The sequence below is a fragment of the Barbus barbus genome (assembly GCF_936440315.1).
Source record: "Barbus barbus genome assembly, chromosome: 6".
In the NCBI taxonomy this organism is placed as follows: Eukaryota; Metazoa; Chordata; class Actinopteri; order Cypriniformes; family Cyprinidae; genus Barbus; species Barbus barbus.
In genome coordinates this window covers 13,902,607-13,918,760 of record NC_136734.1, presented here as the reverse complement: position 1 = coordinate 13,918,760, position 16,154 = coordinate 13,902,607, and the positions used below count along the sequence as shown (strand labels likewise).

General features: G+C 38.4%; 1 protein-coding gene across 1 annotated transcript; it reads left to right on the top strand.

The window, feature by feature from the left end:
* Window positions 1-641: 641 nt before the first annotated feature.
* LOC306871302 (protein phosphatase 1D-like) lies at window positions 642-13,219 on the top strand. The gene is made up of 6 exons (XM_079419117.1): window positions 642-1,268; window positions 6,004-6,232; window positions 6,381-6,505; window positions 7,168-7,349; window positions 7,431-7,655; window positions 11,945-13,219. Exons 1-6 carry the CDS (start codon window positions 806-808, stop codon window positions 12,317-12,319), a joined length of 1,599 nt encoding a protein of 532 aa, XP_079275243.1. The 5' UTR covers window positions 642-805; the 3' UTR covers window positions 12,320-13,219.
* Window positions 13,220-16,154: the final 2,935 nt, after the last annotated feature.

The window sequence follows — 16,154 nt, the reverse complement described above, 5'->3', positions numbered from 1 at the left end:
TACTCCCTAAAACAATTCGTTTGATGGTTTCTACAACTGTTATTTACTTGGTTATGCGGATGTTACCTGATTTGACCATCTTCAGAATGAGCTGGTGTGGCATAGTGGCTGAAACTCACAGAAGAATTTCTCTTCTTGAGCATTTCATATTTTAAAGAGCCTCCAAACAAGAACGGTGCACTGGTAAACATACTACAGTAATTAAATTCATAAGCTGATTGCAAATGTTTACTTAGAATATTTCTGAATGGCTTGACCCCTTTGGGTGATGCTATAACCAGCCAATTCCTGACCCCCTGAAACAATGTCATGTGACAAACCTGAAATGTGTAGATCAGGGCTCACCAGACTCGGTCCTGGAGGGCCACTGTCCTGCAGAGTTTAGCTCCAACTTGCCTTAACACACCTGCCTGGAAGTTTCAAGTATACCTAGCAAGACCTTGATTAGCTAGTTCAAGTGTGTTTGATTAGGGTTGGATGACACCGGCCTTCCAGGAACAAGTTTGGTGACCCCTGGTGTAGACCATTTTTAGGAATAATAGGTAGTATAGTTTACTGCATAGTATAGTATACTAGTAAACAAACCACCACCGCATCGTACATAATCCTCCTGTCCAACAGATGGCGCTACTGACCGTTCTGCCTGCATTACTATGTGTCTGCGAAAGAAGGAAGGACTGGCAGCTTAGAAAATAAACAAAAGACGAGCTCGGATTAATAAATGTTTTTGACATTATCTAAAATCTTTTAATCACGCGTTTGCAGTCTTTAGGTTGACCTATCAGCAAGGGCTCTCCGACTGGCCATGAATCCCGACCTATCGCTGCGAGTGAGCGTCTTCTCCGAACAAGGAGGAAGGAAATACATGGAGGATTTAACCGAGGTGATCGTGGAGCTGGAGCCCAGCGACGATGAGCTGCGAGCGGCCGGGCACACCGATCCAAAGCCGGACCAGGAGCCGGTTTCTGAAAGCGACCCGCCGGACTGCACAAACAAGCCTTTACCCGTCACGGTAACGTGGAGAAACACACTGTCCACCGAGGAGAGCGCCGGTACGGAGCCGGCGGCGGGGGACAGCAGGAGATCGGTCGCGTTCTTCGCCGTGTTTGACGGCCACGGAGGAAGAGAAGCTGCGCTGTTCGCTCGAGATCATCTCTGGGATTTTCTCAAGAAGCAGCGGGGCTTTTGGTCGAAGGATTACCGGAAAGTTTGTGCCGCGATTCGCAAGGGTTTCATCGCATGTCATCATGCAATGTGGAAAAAGCTTCGTAAGTTAATTCAAGACTGTTTTCTCACGTGAATGGTGTGACCTTTCCTCACATTAATGTTTTGTCTATGCAATTGTTTAACTACGTTGTGAAAAGCTCCGAGGATATGTTATGATGATGGGCAGTGTAATTTAAGCCATTTAAAACGTCTAAAATAGCATGCTTGTTGGGATTATTAGTAATATGGTTAGATAAAGATGTACACTAAGGCTGCGATTGTGTAAATTAGCTGTCGGACTAATAGCCTACACGTTTTGAAATTGGGCGCCACGCAATCTACTGCAGAAAAGACGGGAAAAGAATCGAATGGAAGGCTCGCACTGCGCATGCGCGGAGGCCTATGTACAGACAGGCTCTATGTAAAATTGTTGCAATCCTTTACAAACTGGTAGCAAATGCTTTATATCACAGAAACCCGTTTCCGCCATAGTTTAGTAAAAATATGATTCTGTAAGTCTTAATGAGAAACTTTCTCATAATTGTGACTTAGTGCTCCATAATATTGAGAAACTGTACCATAATTTTGTACTTTGTATATGATAATAATGAGAAACGAACTCATAATTAAATTGACGTTCTATTTAAAAAATAAATTAATCTAATATTAATAAAAACTGATAATAATGAGAAATTTTCTAATAATAACGACTGCGAAACTTTGTATAAACCTAACAGTTTATAACGAGAAAGCATCTGATAGCGACTTAGCATCACATAATAATGAGAATCTTCCTCATAATAACTTAACATCTCATTATGAGAAACGGTCTAAAAATAATGATTTCGTATGGCATAAAAATTAGGAACTTTCTGCTAATTATTATTGAATGTTCGCATGCGCTGGTCTCCAAAGCTGCTGTTTTCAGTAAAGCGAAGGGATAAAGATTAATACTTTTTCATTAGTATGGGAATGTTAAGTCATTATTAAAAGAAAGTTTCTCATTATCATGAATAGAATATTCATGATAATGAGAAATAGAATATTAATAATATAATATTTTTTACTCGACTGGTGGAAACAGGCTTCTATTTTATTTTGCAGTGTCTTGCTGCAGTCGTGGTTAACATTAACCAGGTTTCCATCCAAGGACTTTTTTGCGAAAAAATATTAGCGCTTTAAAATATGTACGATATAGCTGATGGAAATGGCAATTATCGATTAACTTTCTCATGTGTCGACAAAATCTTTTTCCGTTTAACTTTAGCGCATAAATTCCATATCGATACTTCAAATGTCGCAAAAATTAGTTTGGAAACACTTTTTGTGAGAAAGGGGCTTTAATGCAAATAAATGTGGAGTCACGTGACAGAATTAGCCTATAGGCAGTGTCCGTGTTCATGGTGTTGCTCAAGTTAAAGCACCTTTCCCTGTAGTTCAAAAGCGCATTAAATCATATTCTTATTATTAAATTGTATCTAAAATTATTTTATACATGGCAAGAAAAAGACGAGTTACCCCTCAAACATACTTATGTTAATTTGGTGTTAGTAGGCTAGCCTACGTTTACATGATTATTATTATTTTTTACAGTGCACTGTTCAGTTTAAATAGCCTGTAGTCCGTGCCTTTCAGCTTGACCACCGTAACCCCGTAATATTATGCCAAGCACATTTTGTTTTACACGAACGTGAAGTACAAAAGTTTAAATTAATTCTTTTTGGCTTGTTAGCTTTCTTATATTTTTATTCTTGCTTTGTTCTGAGATCTTTCTACCATTAAATTTAAATGATTTGTTGTGGATTGAGGGGAAATAAAATATTTTTTTCATGTTTCTTCAATATTTTTGGCTGCCTGTATTTTATTATGACATTAGATTAGATTAGATTAGATTCAACTTTATTGTCATTTATGCAGAGTACAAGTACAGAGCTAATGAAATGCAGTTAGCATCTAACCAGAAGTGCAAGAATATAGTGTTTTATATACATATAAGTGCAGAGTAAGTGAAGATATGATTTACAGAATATACAGTGGAATTGCTATATACAGTATTGAGCAGAGTATATACAGAATATAAAATAGGAATGCAATGTAGGGATTGTATGTACATTATGAACAGAGCAATGTAGATTATATAGATTACAGATTATATATACACATTATGAACAGCAGGAACGTGAGAACAGTGGTAATAAATAAATACAGCTGGATGAGTGTGCAAAGTATTGATAGAACAATGTATTCTATGCAAAATAGCAGTAGTGCAATATTTTATAGAAATAGTTTACTGTGCTTGTACAGTAACAACTTTAAACAGTTTATAGTGTAATGACTTGAACGATGTGCAGTCTGTGCAAAATATGAGTAGTGCAAATGCATGTGTTTAAAGTACTGTGACCAGTGCAGTAATAAGCAGGTGCAGGTTAGATTGGTGGTGTGGCGTTCAGAAGTGTCACAGCCTCGGGGAAGAAGCTCTTCCTGAGCCTACTGGTGCGAGAGCGTAGGCACCTGTAACGCCTGCCGGATGGAAGGAGGGTGAAAAGTCCATGGTTAGGGTGAGAGGCATCCTTGATGATGTTTCTTGCCCTGCCCAGACAGCGCTTATAATAAATGTTCTCAATGGAAGTTAACTGGGTGCCGGTGATCCGTTGAGCAGTTTTCACCACCCGCTGGAGTGCTTTGCGGTCAGATGCGGAGCAATTGCTGTACCATACTGAGATGCAGTTCGTGAGTATGCTCTCAATGGTACAGCGGTAGAATTCCACAAGGATCCTGGGATTCAGGTGAACTTTCTTAAGGCTCCTTAAGAAGTAAAGGCGCTGCTGTGCCTTTTTGACCAGAGTAGAGGTGTTATGGGACCAGGTGAGGTCATCAGAGATGTGGATGCCAAGGAACTTGAAACTCGACACACGCTCCACTTCAGCTCCGTTGATGTAGATGGGTGTGTGTGCATGACTCCTAGTCCGCCTGAAGTCCACAATGATCTCCTTTGTCTTCTGGGTGTTTAGCTGTAGATTATTGGTGGCACACCATACAGCCAGGTGCTGCACCTCATCCCTGTAGGCTGACTCATCGTCATCCTTGATCAGACCTACCACCGTGGTGTCATCTGCAAATTTGATTATGGTGTTGGAGCCATAAACAGGAACACAGTCATGGGTGAAGAGGGAGTACAGGAGAGGGCTCAGTACGCAGCCCTGTGGCACGCCGGTGTTCAGGGTGATGATGGAGGAGGAGAGGTTATCTAACTTGACGGACTGAGGTCTGTTAGTCAGAAAATCTAGAATCCAATTACAGATGGGTGTGCTGATTCCAAGCTGGCTGAGCTTGGAGATCAGCTTGGAGGGGATTACTGTATTAAATGCAGAACTGAAGTCCATGAACAGCATTCTCACATGTGTGTTTTGACTGTCCAGGTGGGTGAGGGCAGAGTGAAGCGCTGTTGAGATGGCGTCCTCTGTTGACCTATTGTGGCGATAGGCAAATTGGAATGGGTCCAGTGTAGCAGGGAGACAGGATTTTAGGTGGGATGCAACCAGTTTCTCAAAACACTTGGCAATGATGGGGGTGAGTGCAACAGGACGGAAGTCGTTAGGGACCGAGGCAGTGGAATGTTTCGGTACTGGTACGATGGTGGAGGTTTTGAAGATAGTGGGGACAGTTGTTTGGGCCAGGGACAGATTGAAAATGTCCGTGAAGACCTCAGCTAGCTGCTCCGCACAGGCTTTAAGCACACGACCAGGTATTCCGTCAGGGCCAGCTGCCCAACATGAACAGGCTGTTGAACAGTGTTGTGGAGGCTGTGGCGCAAGGCGCCGGCGCGATCACTAGTGGTTTTTTTTTTTTTTTTCCTTGTAAAAGTGGAAACAACTTGCACTAGCCTACTCCTTCATTTGTGGTCATATAAGAGTAAGACATTATTCAAAACTATTCAAAATATTTATTTTATTCGTGTACATTCACAATAAAAAACAAAACGTACTTTTGTGAAATAAAGGAAAACTGCCGCTTTCTCAAGAGTGCATCAGAAAAATGAACCGAAATTCTGCATATAGGCTGCTAATTGTTTCAGTTTTTTTTCTTTCGTTTTGTTAATTCATTAATTATTTAGAAAAATATATTTAGCATATTGGCCTGTTTCTTTTATATATAATAGCTTATGTTTTTCTCCGTACCCTGCGTGAATCCTCATGTTCATGTTGTTTATGTGTTTAAAATGAATCCCTGGAAAACAAATTTAGGTGTTTGTAATGGGTCAAGCCTATCAATTTACATTTAATTTAATTGTAATTTAACATAATCTTGTCGGTTAACGGTTAATATGGTTTAACCACCGTCGGTTAGGAGAAATAAAATAACCGGAATGAACATTCATATTTCCTATAAACGTAATCAGAAAAATGATAATAATACAACTGCAACTGTTTATGATCATTGCTTGATTATCAACAGTGGCCTATCTCTAGTCTATAACAAAGTACAAAAAAAAAAAACACATGACACTTAAAAATTATTTTATGTAGGCCTATACAATTTAATATAGGCTTTTTTTGTTGGTGTTTCAAATGCATGAAGAACAGCTAGCATAGCATATAATTTACGCAATAGGATAAATTATGTATGGAAACCGCTCAAGGGCAACACACAATATTATATCGGTAAAAGGCCTGTTGGATGGAAACAGGCTGTAGACAGTACATTTCGCAAAGTTTTTTTTAACGCATATCTCCTTGTCGACAACAAAACGGTGCAAAATCTGCATGGAAACTTGATTAATGTGTCTTTTTCCTTCAGCTGAATGGCCAAAGACATTGACTGGCCTCCCCAGTACTTCGGGCACTACAGCCAGTGTGGTGGTCATCAGAGGGGACTGCATGTTTGTGGCTCATGTCGGGGACTCGTCTGTTGTGTTGGGTGTGAGGGAAGATCCTGCTGATAAAGTCATCAAAGCTGTGGAGGTCACACAAGACCACAAGCCCGAGCTCCCAAAAGAGAAGCAGAGAATTGAAGGACTGGGTGGCAGGTGAGGTCTTGATGCTTGCTGTCTGACACCTTTAAGTCATCATAAGAACCAATCTCTTGGATAACATGCAGTCTTAAAACAAATCAACTACCCTCTACAATTGTGTTTTGGAAGACCAGTTAATTTGCCTTTGTTTGTGTGAGTGTAGTGTGGTGAAGAAGTCTGGGGTGAACCGTGTGGTGTGGAAGAGGCCTAGGCTAACTCACAACGGCCCGGTCAGGAGGAGCACCCCGATCGATCAGATCCCCTTCCTTGCTGTCGCCAGAGCTCTGGGTAAACACTTACAATTGCACAGTTACACTAAGATATATTTAATATTGATTAATATGTGTTTTTTATTGACTGAGTTCTCATTAATAAGGCCAGGGCTTTGACTTATTGCTTTAAATAGTATTGAGAAGGATTATGCAAACTGTATCTCTGTAAAATCCATTACAATCAAATTCCGTTAAAGGGATAGCTCGCCCAAAAATAAAAATTCTGTCTCCACCCTCATGTCTTTCAAACTCATAAATCTTTTGTTCATCTTCGAACCACTAATAAAAATATATTTTTAATGAAACCTGAGATTTCTGTCGCTCCATTCAAAGTTCATTTCACCATATCTTTCACACTTCAAAAAGTTCATAGAAACACTGATTTCTGAAGATTCTGAAGAGAACAGATGTAATTTATCCTTGTTTACATATAAACATTGAGTACTGCATATGCATAGAGCACATCAAATATGGTAAACAGAACACTCAGTGTGTTACGTGCTTAACACAAAAACCTTGTTTGAACATGATTTGAACATGTTTGCGTTACACACAACAACAAACCTTTTTTTAGAGATTTAGAGATTTTTTTTTTTCCTGTTTTCCTATAATTTCTGGGGTATTTTTATTGGCAAAGGTTAAGGTAAGCAAATAATATTAAATATAATGTTCTTCCAGGTGATCTATGGAGCTATGACTTCTATAGTGGAGAGTTTGTGGTGTCTCCTGAGCCTGACACCAGTGTGGTGACCCTTGACCCTAAACGGCATCGTTATATCATCGTTGGCAGTGATGGCCTTTGGAATATGGTGCCACCACAGGAGGCAGTGACTGTGTGCCAGAGCCATGATGAAGCTGTGGTACAAACAAATTTATCTCTAACTATGTGATATACTGCTGTTTATGTTAATATCTAAAAGTGTGTGTTTTACGCCCTACAGGCACCTTTTGGGATGTCGGTTGCGCGTCGGTTGGGGTGCCATGCATTGATGCGATGGCGTCAGCGGATGCTCCGTGCAGACAACACCAGTGTCATAGTTATTGCCCTTCCTGAGCCTGGCAAACCCCACCTACCTATGCACCGAGACGAGGTCATACTTAGCCTGGCAGAGGGCCCGCACTGTGACCCCGCAATAGGGTCCCGCTCCATCACGCCACTCATTAAGGTAAAATTACAAAGCTACACTTTGAGAAGTAAAAGGAGGCTGAAAAAAGGAAAGAACTACGTTATAGTCACAATACCAATATTTCAGTAGTCAATACTTATACTAGTAAAATTGCACGGTTCTCTGTACTAATAAACAAAACAAAGAGTTAGTTTAGGGACTAATTACATAGTTGCTTGTTAGCATGCATATTACTAGCAAATTGGCTGTTTATTAGTACTTATAAAATGCATATTAATGCATTATTCTGCATGACCATATTTTACATCCCATAATCCTACCCCATTCCTAAACTTAACAACCACTTTACTTTTAATAAGCAGCTAATTAGGAGTTTATTCATGGAAAACGCTTAGTTAATAGTTAATGTGTTCCCTAATCTAAAGTGTTACCAAATATAGAAATTATTAATGCTAATAACAATTAAAAATAAACAATGCATTAAAAAGTTTAAATATTTTTTCTCATTTGTCGGTGCCGATGCGATGGCCTTGTGGGCAGTGTGCCGACATGCAGCGCTTTCTGTCAGCTCACTTTCTGTCAGCTCTGATCTGTCCTGTCACAATAAAGGCAAACAAAATAATCTTTAAATATTTCTTAAATTAAGTAAACGTTGCTTTAAGTGAAAAGTCAGTAATAAAATAAGGAACCACAACACATTACAAGTAATAGAACAAAGAGTGTCTTTAAGCTTGTTAAAGCTATTAAACATATTCAGCAAAGACTTATTTGTTTAATGCACAGATATATATATTTTTTTGTGTCATCATTGCTATGATTATCATTGTGTCAATAATTAATAGTGATAAATTCACTTTTTGGAATATATGGTCGTCTTAGCAGCACAAAAAACTAAGGCTGCCGCCTAATAGCTGACTGACTGTTGTCGACGAGAAAAGGCTTGGTTGATGAAAATTCTATTAGTTGCTTAGTCGCAGAAAAAAAATCCACAGGATGTGATGAGGTCACGCAGTCCATGATGGACAGATCGTTAACGACTGGTCTTTGTGGCAATACAGCACATTGGGCAGGACATCCAAATGCTCGACTATCATTCATCGACCTAAATTATGGCTTATCATCTGAAATATGTTAGTAGCAGCAGCTTTACATGGTCGTTCTATCTAATGTTAAAGCTGCAGTCCGTAAGATTTGCCTCTTTGTCGCCATCTCTGTTTGAAAACCTGGAATTGCATCTGTGTGCGGAATTGTCTTGCGTGGGCTGTGCTCCTGCGCAGCTTTAGTGTGGATGAATCTAATGTTTTGAGGTGAATGTGTAGTCAGTCACCGCACAGGTGTGGATGTTTACTGTACTTCGCAATCACAGATTCTAGCCTATGTCTTGGATTATACGAATATACGAATTTTCACCGTATATTGCCATCTGAACAAGTAAGAAACAAGTCTGCCACGTTTGTTCTGACCAACTGAGGAAAAAAGCATTAGCATAAATCGCACTACCAATGGTGATTAAATCTAAAGATTGGTTAGCTCATATCACATCAAACCGTGCAAATTATTATTCTCAAATGATTGTTAACAACATCAGCATTATGTGACTATGAGTATAGTGTGTATTAGCTTGTAGATTTCAATTTCTGTATAGTCTAATATCTAATTGTCATACCATTCGAATTTCATATAAGAAATTCTTTTAACCCAAAAAGCAAACTATGCTCCCTTCAAACTGGTTTTCTTTAAAATACAAATCTTGTGTAATCCCAGGCTATCTGTAATCAGAAGTTGTAATCAAACTGGAATATGATTTCATTTCATTCACATGTGTTTCATAAACACATAATCCTTTCTGGATTACAATCCGCCATCAAAACGATACATTTAATTGTTCTAGCTGCTGTGAGAAAAGGCTAAACGATCCGCCACCTGCAGCATCCTCACATGCAATAGCCTTCTAGCTGGGACAATTTCTTTATGTTTACAGATGTGACGTAATGACGCAGTGCCATGTTCAAATTCCCGTAAAAAACCTACCCGTACCACTCAAATTAGAAAACATTATTATAGGCAAACCGTTTCTGCCAACTCGTGTCTGTGAACTTGAGCATGAAATTCCGAAATTCCGTGTATGCCTGCCTTACAGACATGAAAAATATATCTATAGAGAGTGAAATGTTTACTTTCAAATAAAACAATTAAAACGAATATTGTCAGATTATCTAATCCGTACGAAAGATGCATAGAGGCGCATCCACTACTGTGGAGATGACGAGTCAGTGTCGCTGACTTTATCTCTTAAGCATAAAACAAAGAAAGCACTAGTTTATTAATAAATTATCAGTAAAGTTTTAGAATTTTATAAAAAATTATATATAAATTATATATAATTATTTAAATTATAGAGAAAGTAAGTAAAGACTAAAGAGCACTTCTTTATAATCACTGAAGCTGTCAATAACTTAATTTCAGTTCATGCTCACTGAGATCTGTACAATCTCTTGTTGTAATCAAAGAAGCTGGCTACGCTGCATAATTAGTCTCTTATTTAATTTGTTTCTACATTTTGTTGGTTAGTTAGGATTCGTAAGGATGCACAGCTCAGTTTTGAATTGCACTGTTTTAGAGCAGTGTTGAGTAAATTTTGAGTCTGAATAAATGAAATGCCTGTAATTGTTTGTCCATTACATTTCTGGTCTCAACAGACATGTCAAAACATGTTGTAAATAGAAACGTTTGATGCTAATGCAGTCGCCTATGTGTGGGTCATTATTCAATTCTACCAGTACTGCACAAAGTCTGGTATTGTCACATTTGAACAATTTCATTACCGACTTGGTACTGAAGTACCATTATTTTTGACAACACTACCCAGCCACTTCAAGCAGACAAAAACAGGAGTTCATGATACGCTTGAACTTCAAGAGATTTTTGTACACTGTCCAGGCTCACAGCCAATCAGAAGCTTTTAGATAAGACTTTTTACAGAGTTCCTGTTCATGTTAGCCACACTTTGGCTCCATGCCCACCAAAAGAGACTCTGACGTGCTGCTCATCAGTCCTGCCTGCTTTTCTCTTTATCCTCTCACTCTGTCACACACTCTCTCTATCTTTCTCTCTCTCTCTCTCTCTCTTCCCCCGTCTCCCCCTTTCCCGATCGAGGCCTCCATTGTCAGAGCAGTTCCGATGGAAGCCATGTCTGCGTGTTTGTTTGGCCCCAGCGTGTTTGAAGCACTGCTCCTCCAGCTGCTCTTGGCTGTTTTGCTTTGGCTTGGAAAGCTGGAGAGTGGACAGATGTTTGTGTTTTTAATCCTTTTAAGTGGAGTGGATTTGAGGTTTTGGGAGGCTGCTTTGATCGTTTTTCCTGTTTGCTCTTCTGGTGCTGTTATGATTTTGATAGAGGGGAAATGAAAAATACAGAACAGGGCAAGAGAATGCAAAAGAGCAGCCACGATGTGTTTCCCTGTTGTAGTGATGAAGACCAGACTATAGACTTGCTTTATTTGTATTTTCTCTTTTAGAGTTTTTGGCATTTGTTTGCAGTTTGAATCTTTTCCATTTCTGGTACTTCCTCCGGGAATTTTTTTTTAACATCACTTTTTTTAACTTTCACTTTATATATTTGAAAGATTCCTACAGTTCTTGATGATACTGATAAGCTGATAATATTTTTTTCTGAATGTAAACATGGGGCACATAAACATGCATCAATGTCCAGTATTAAAAATATTATATAGGGTAATATACATTGTGTATTCTTAGTTTCTTTTTTTTTTTTTGAAAGAAGTTAATACTTTTGTTTACCAAGGATGCACTAAGTTGTTCAAAGGTGACAGTAAAGATTTTTACTTGTTAGAAAAAACATTAATGCAAATAAATGCTATTCATTTGAAAATTCTATTCATTAAACAATCCTGAAAAAAGTCGTTAAAAAATCAGCATCTTAGAATGATTTCTTTAAATTGTAATATTTCACAATATATTGTAATATAATGTTTTTGCAATATAACAATATTGAGTCACTTTAATAATTTTAGTAACTCCTACACTACATGTAGTTACATAAGTACATTTAATGTTTTTATGCCAAATAAATGCTGTTTTCTTCTTTCTTTTTTTTTAAATAAATTAAATCCATTTTAAAAGACATAATAAAATAGAAATCGTCCCTGTAAATAAAACTTGTATCGGAACTGTCAATTTTCTCAAAAGAACTATTACGGTTACCCTGGCATACTACAATTTAAAAATGGCCTTCCCAACACTGGTCATTTGTATATAATAAAATGTTAATGACAGTATCAGAAAATGACCATATGTTTGACCCTTTACAGACCCCGGATCCAGACCTGTCCTCATCCAGCAGTGAGTCTTTGCCGGCGCTGGAGAGGAGGAACGGCTTTTCAGGAGTGAGTCTGAGTGCAGAACCCCTGTTAGAGGAAAACCTCCCTTACACTGAGCTCACGGACAAAGCTGCCTTGACTGTGTGCCCCAGCGAGGGTAACCGGACCCCAGAGATGCCCCTGTCCCCACCGGATGTGTCAAGCCCGGTGGGGAAGAGGCCCAGACGGAGCCCCCTCACCCCAAGCAGCTCCCGCCGAAGGACTAGTGAACGCTCTGTACCCAAACGCAACGCCGGCAAGAGTCCCAAACGGACCCCCAGCGTCCCTATACTACAGCCCCGCAAAGCAACCCTCTGCGTCTGCTGAACACCTCTGTCAGACTCAAAGAGACGATGTTCAGTCTACATCCTGGTTTCTAATGAAGTGAAGTGAAGTGAAGTGAAGTGACATTCAGCCAAGTATGGTGACCCATACTCGGAATTCGTGCTCTGCATTTAACCCGTCCATCGTGCACACACACAGCAGTGAACACACACACACACCGTGAACACACACCCGGAGCAGTGGGCAGCCATTTATGCTGCGGCGCCCGGGGAGCAGTTGGGGGTTCGGTGCCTTGCTCAAGGGCACCTCAGTCGAGGTATTGAGGGTGGAGAGAGCGCTGGACATTCACTCCCCCCACCTACAATCCCTGCCGGCCCGAGACTCGAACCCGCAACCTTTCAATTACGAGTCCGACTCTCTAACCATTAGGCCACGACTTCCTAATGCTCTGCATGGTCACAAGAATAAATAACTGCTATTGTTTGTGTCCATGTTTTGACTATGTGCCACTGTTTCTGTTTGTAATGTAGGATTTTTTTAGTCTTATTGTTTTTTCTTTCCTTTAATTTTAATGGTGTGAATGTGAGAGTAAAAAGAAAATCTCCTTTTTAGCAATCGGATTTATAGTAATTTTATAAAAAAAAAAAAGAAAAAGAAAATGCAGATCAGTCTCTCAAAGGAATATTCATTTAAAGGATGTATTTAATCTTTCTCCTTTTAAATTAAACAGAATTATTCATCTCCATCTTTAAAATTTCATGAATTGCTTGTACAGATTTTCTGAAAAGGACCAAATAGTTGGAGGTATACAAAATATATTTTTATACTTGTTATATTTTTCAAAATATCCAATTTTCTTGCCCCACAATGCTTGTGTGCACATTTTCCCTTGCCAATATACTTTATTGTTCGTGCATTAAATATTCACACCGGTATTCAATGTATTTGTTAGCATTGTCCTGTCTTTCTAATTTTGAGTTGCTGCAGTTTTTGTTTTCAGATAGCATGAGTTAGTTAATCTAAGACGTATCTCTGATCATCGGACTACAGAGCAAATTTATTTATTTTCTTTTGATAAAGCTTTTGTAAAGTTTGAGGATTGCATGTTGTGTTATATCCTTACAAACTGTCTTTTTCTGGGAGCGTTTTGTTTCTTGACTGTCCACCTTTTCGTATGTATTTCAATATCGTAAGTTATTTAATATCAATAATGTCTGTTACATTTTTTCTCGATTGCTTAAACGCATTTCTTGAAACTATGCCTCATATTCTCAAAACAGTAAACATGAATCCATAACTTCTAACTCAATTCCCCAAACTTCCTATATTCAGGTCAAAATGAAGCCATCCACTCAAAACAACTCAGTCTTGCTGAAAAACCAAACTTTGCTCTTTGTTCAAAAACACACACACACACACTACAACACAGTTTTACACACTGATGAGATAAATTCAAAACAATACTACAAAAACCGGTAATAAGTGTTGCTTGTGGTACTTCCCAAATGTTTTCTTCCTCAATTTAATGTACTGTAGAGTACAGTACAATACAGCAAACAACAAAAATAATTATTCTGCCCCAGTATCCCGTCTTTGGTCTGGGACAGGCCAAAGAACCTCTTCAACATCACAGGCAGCGGGGGTAAAATCCTCTCGCATGCCTGGTGTCCATGTGTCATTGTTCACAATCAAGATAGGCAAAATGCTTAGTCATGTTGTCAGTATAACAGTGCACTCTGGAGGGATGCTCTGATGTAAACTATGGCAACAGTTTGGATGACAGTTACTGTACTGAAATGCAGAAGGCTGTGTACAAATGTACACATTACTGTATGTGGGACATTGATTGAAAAAGATTGGATATGATTCACAGTTACACTTTTACTGGTGGTATGACCAAAAAAAAAGAAAAAACCATGTTACAACGTCATTGTGAATAGAATAGAAAAAGAAATATGTGCACAAAGGCGAAAATAAAAATGAGAAAGTCCACTATCAGAATTTGTTAGTCTTGTGTTGTCCTCTGTCTATATATGCTTTCCAATTGAAGGATCATGAAATGCACCTTTGAGCTATTTCAGAGAACTGGTTTGTCATTGGCTGATCTATATTCTCTTCATTAGTGAGAGTGAACAACTCGTGGCAAATTTATAAAAAGTCTAATAGAAATGTGTAGAAAATATTCTTGACAGTTTGACAACTAGATCAACCATTTTGTAATGATTTATACGATGAACTAATGACTTGAGGTTTTGAGGGGCACAGAGAACTATACATTTTGAGCAACATGACATTAGCAACTGATAATGTAGGAAACCACAGACAAATGTACATACAGTCAGTTGCTTGAATGTACCAAAGCAATCACAACTTGTTCAAAAGAATAATAAACTTTATTAACAAGTGACTAGATGATGTGGAGGTTGAACGAGTAGTTTTGAGAATTTCATTTCTGATTCGAGAAATGCACCAAAGCCTCTGAGAAACACTGTAAGCTGACTTTGGCCCTTTATCCATCGAAGGTTCTGATTGGTGTGTGATAAATTTAGACTCCTAGTGTTTCCACTTGGGTAATTGTGTGCTAATTGAGCTTAAACTGTGCAGACTTGAGTGAACTATATTGAATGCTAGACCACATGGTGTAAGCACTGAGAAATTTAGGGATTTGTGTGTAGAGTTTTGCATTAACAGTTCACCAAATCTGACTCATGTGTCAAAGCAGGGGAATAGCGTTTATATTTCAGCAAAATGGGTGTGCTTTATTAAAAATGGTGTTATGGTTTTGACATTTTAGTTCAAAAGCCTGGTTATAGTGTTTTAGCAATCGAGAAAAACTAATGTAAAGCAGATAACATCTTCCAACACCAGTTCCAGAGCTAATGTGATGTTTATGAACCGATGTTTAGATGAAGGTGTTTGCCAGAGTGTACAGCACATTTTTAGCAGGATGTTTGTTATCCCATGTCTTTTCAAAGGAGATTTTCCAGTAAACTGTTAAGGTGGATACTAAGTAATGTTTTCATAGTGTTTTTATTCTTAGAGATGAACTTTCATTATTTGCTATAGTGGCAGCTTTGGTTTGAATACTCATGTGATGTTGCCTGAATGACAGTGCCAGTTAGTTTCTTAAAAAAAAAAAATATATATATATATATATATATTTCAAACACATGTAAAAAGGCACTAAATAATTGAATTTGAGAGAGAGAGAGAAAAGAGAAAACATTTATGAGATTCTGCATGTTAAACCCTGTCAGAATGTGATTTTTAATTTTTTTTTTATTAGTTTACCCTTTTATTCCCTGTCAAAAACAGTGGCTATATCACATTGTAATATCTCTGGCCTGAGCAATAGGGGCAGTTGGGTGTCATGGAGGCTTTCCTCTCACTGTGGTTTTCTGAAATGTGCGATCGGTTGTATTTAACTGTATCTCTCTTTGAAATGGGATTGGGTATTAGTGTATTGGATGCTGTCTTGTTCAGGGTTTATTTTATTTTTTTGGAATTGCAATAAAGAGACTCGGTTTTGTGTTTAAATATTTATGTATTCTCTGTGTTATTTTTCTTGAGGAAGAATCTGGTAATCTCCATAATTATAATTTCATAAACGGCAAAGAATGAGACCATAGTTAAGCGTATAGACCTGTTTACTGAAATGTAATTTAGAGCTTACTTTTTAGCATAAAAAGTACTTGGACTTTATGTACTTGATTTTTTTTTTACAAGAACTGGTGTGGATTCATGTGATTGTGTTTATCCACCGCTAGATGGCAGTCAATACTAGGTGACTAGAGTGAAAGTCGAGTATTGTGAGCGTCCACTACCGAAGAGTTTGGCTCGACGTTTTCTAGAAAGCTAATCTGAGAGCATGAGTGAT

Coding starts and splice junctions, on each gene's coding strand:
- LOC306871302 (XM_079419117.1), top strand. CDS start 806: ATGAATCCCGACCTATCGCTGCGAGTGAGCGTCTTCTCCGAACAAGGA. Junction 6,233..6,380: donor ATTGAAGGACTGGGTGGCAG/GTGAGGTCTTGA, acceptor GTGTGAGTGTAG/TGTGGTGAAGAAGTCTGGGG. Junction 7,350..7,430: donor AGAGCCATGATGAAGCTGTG/GTACAAACAAAT, acceptor TACGCCCTACAG/GCACCTTTTGGGATGTCGGT.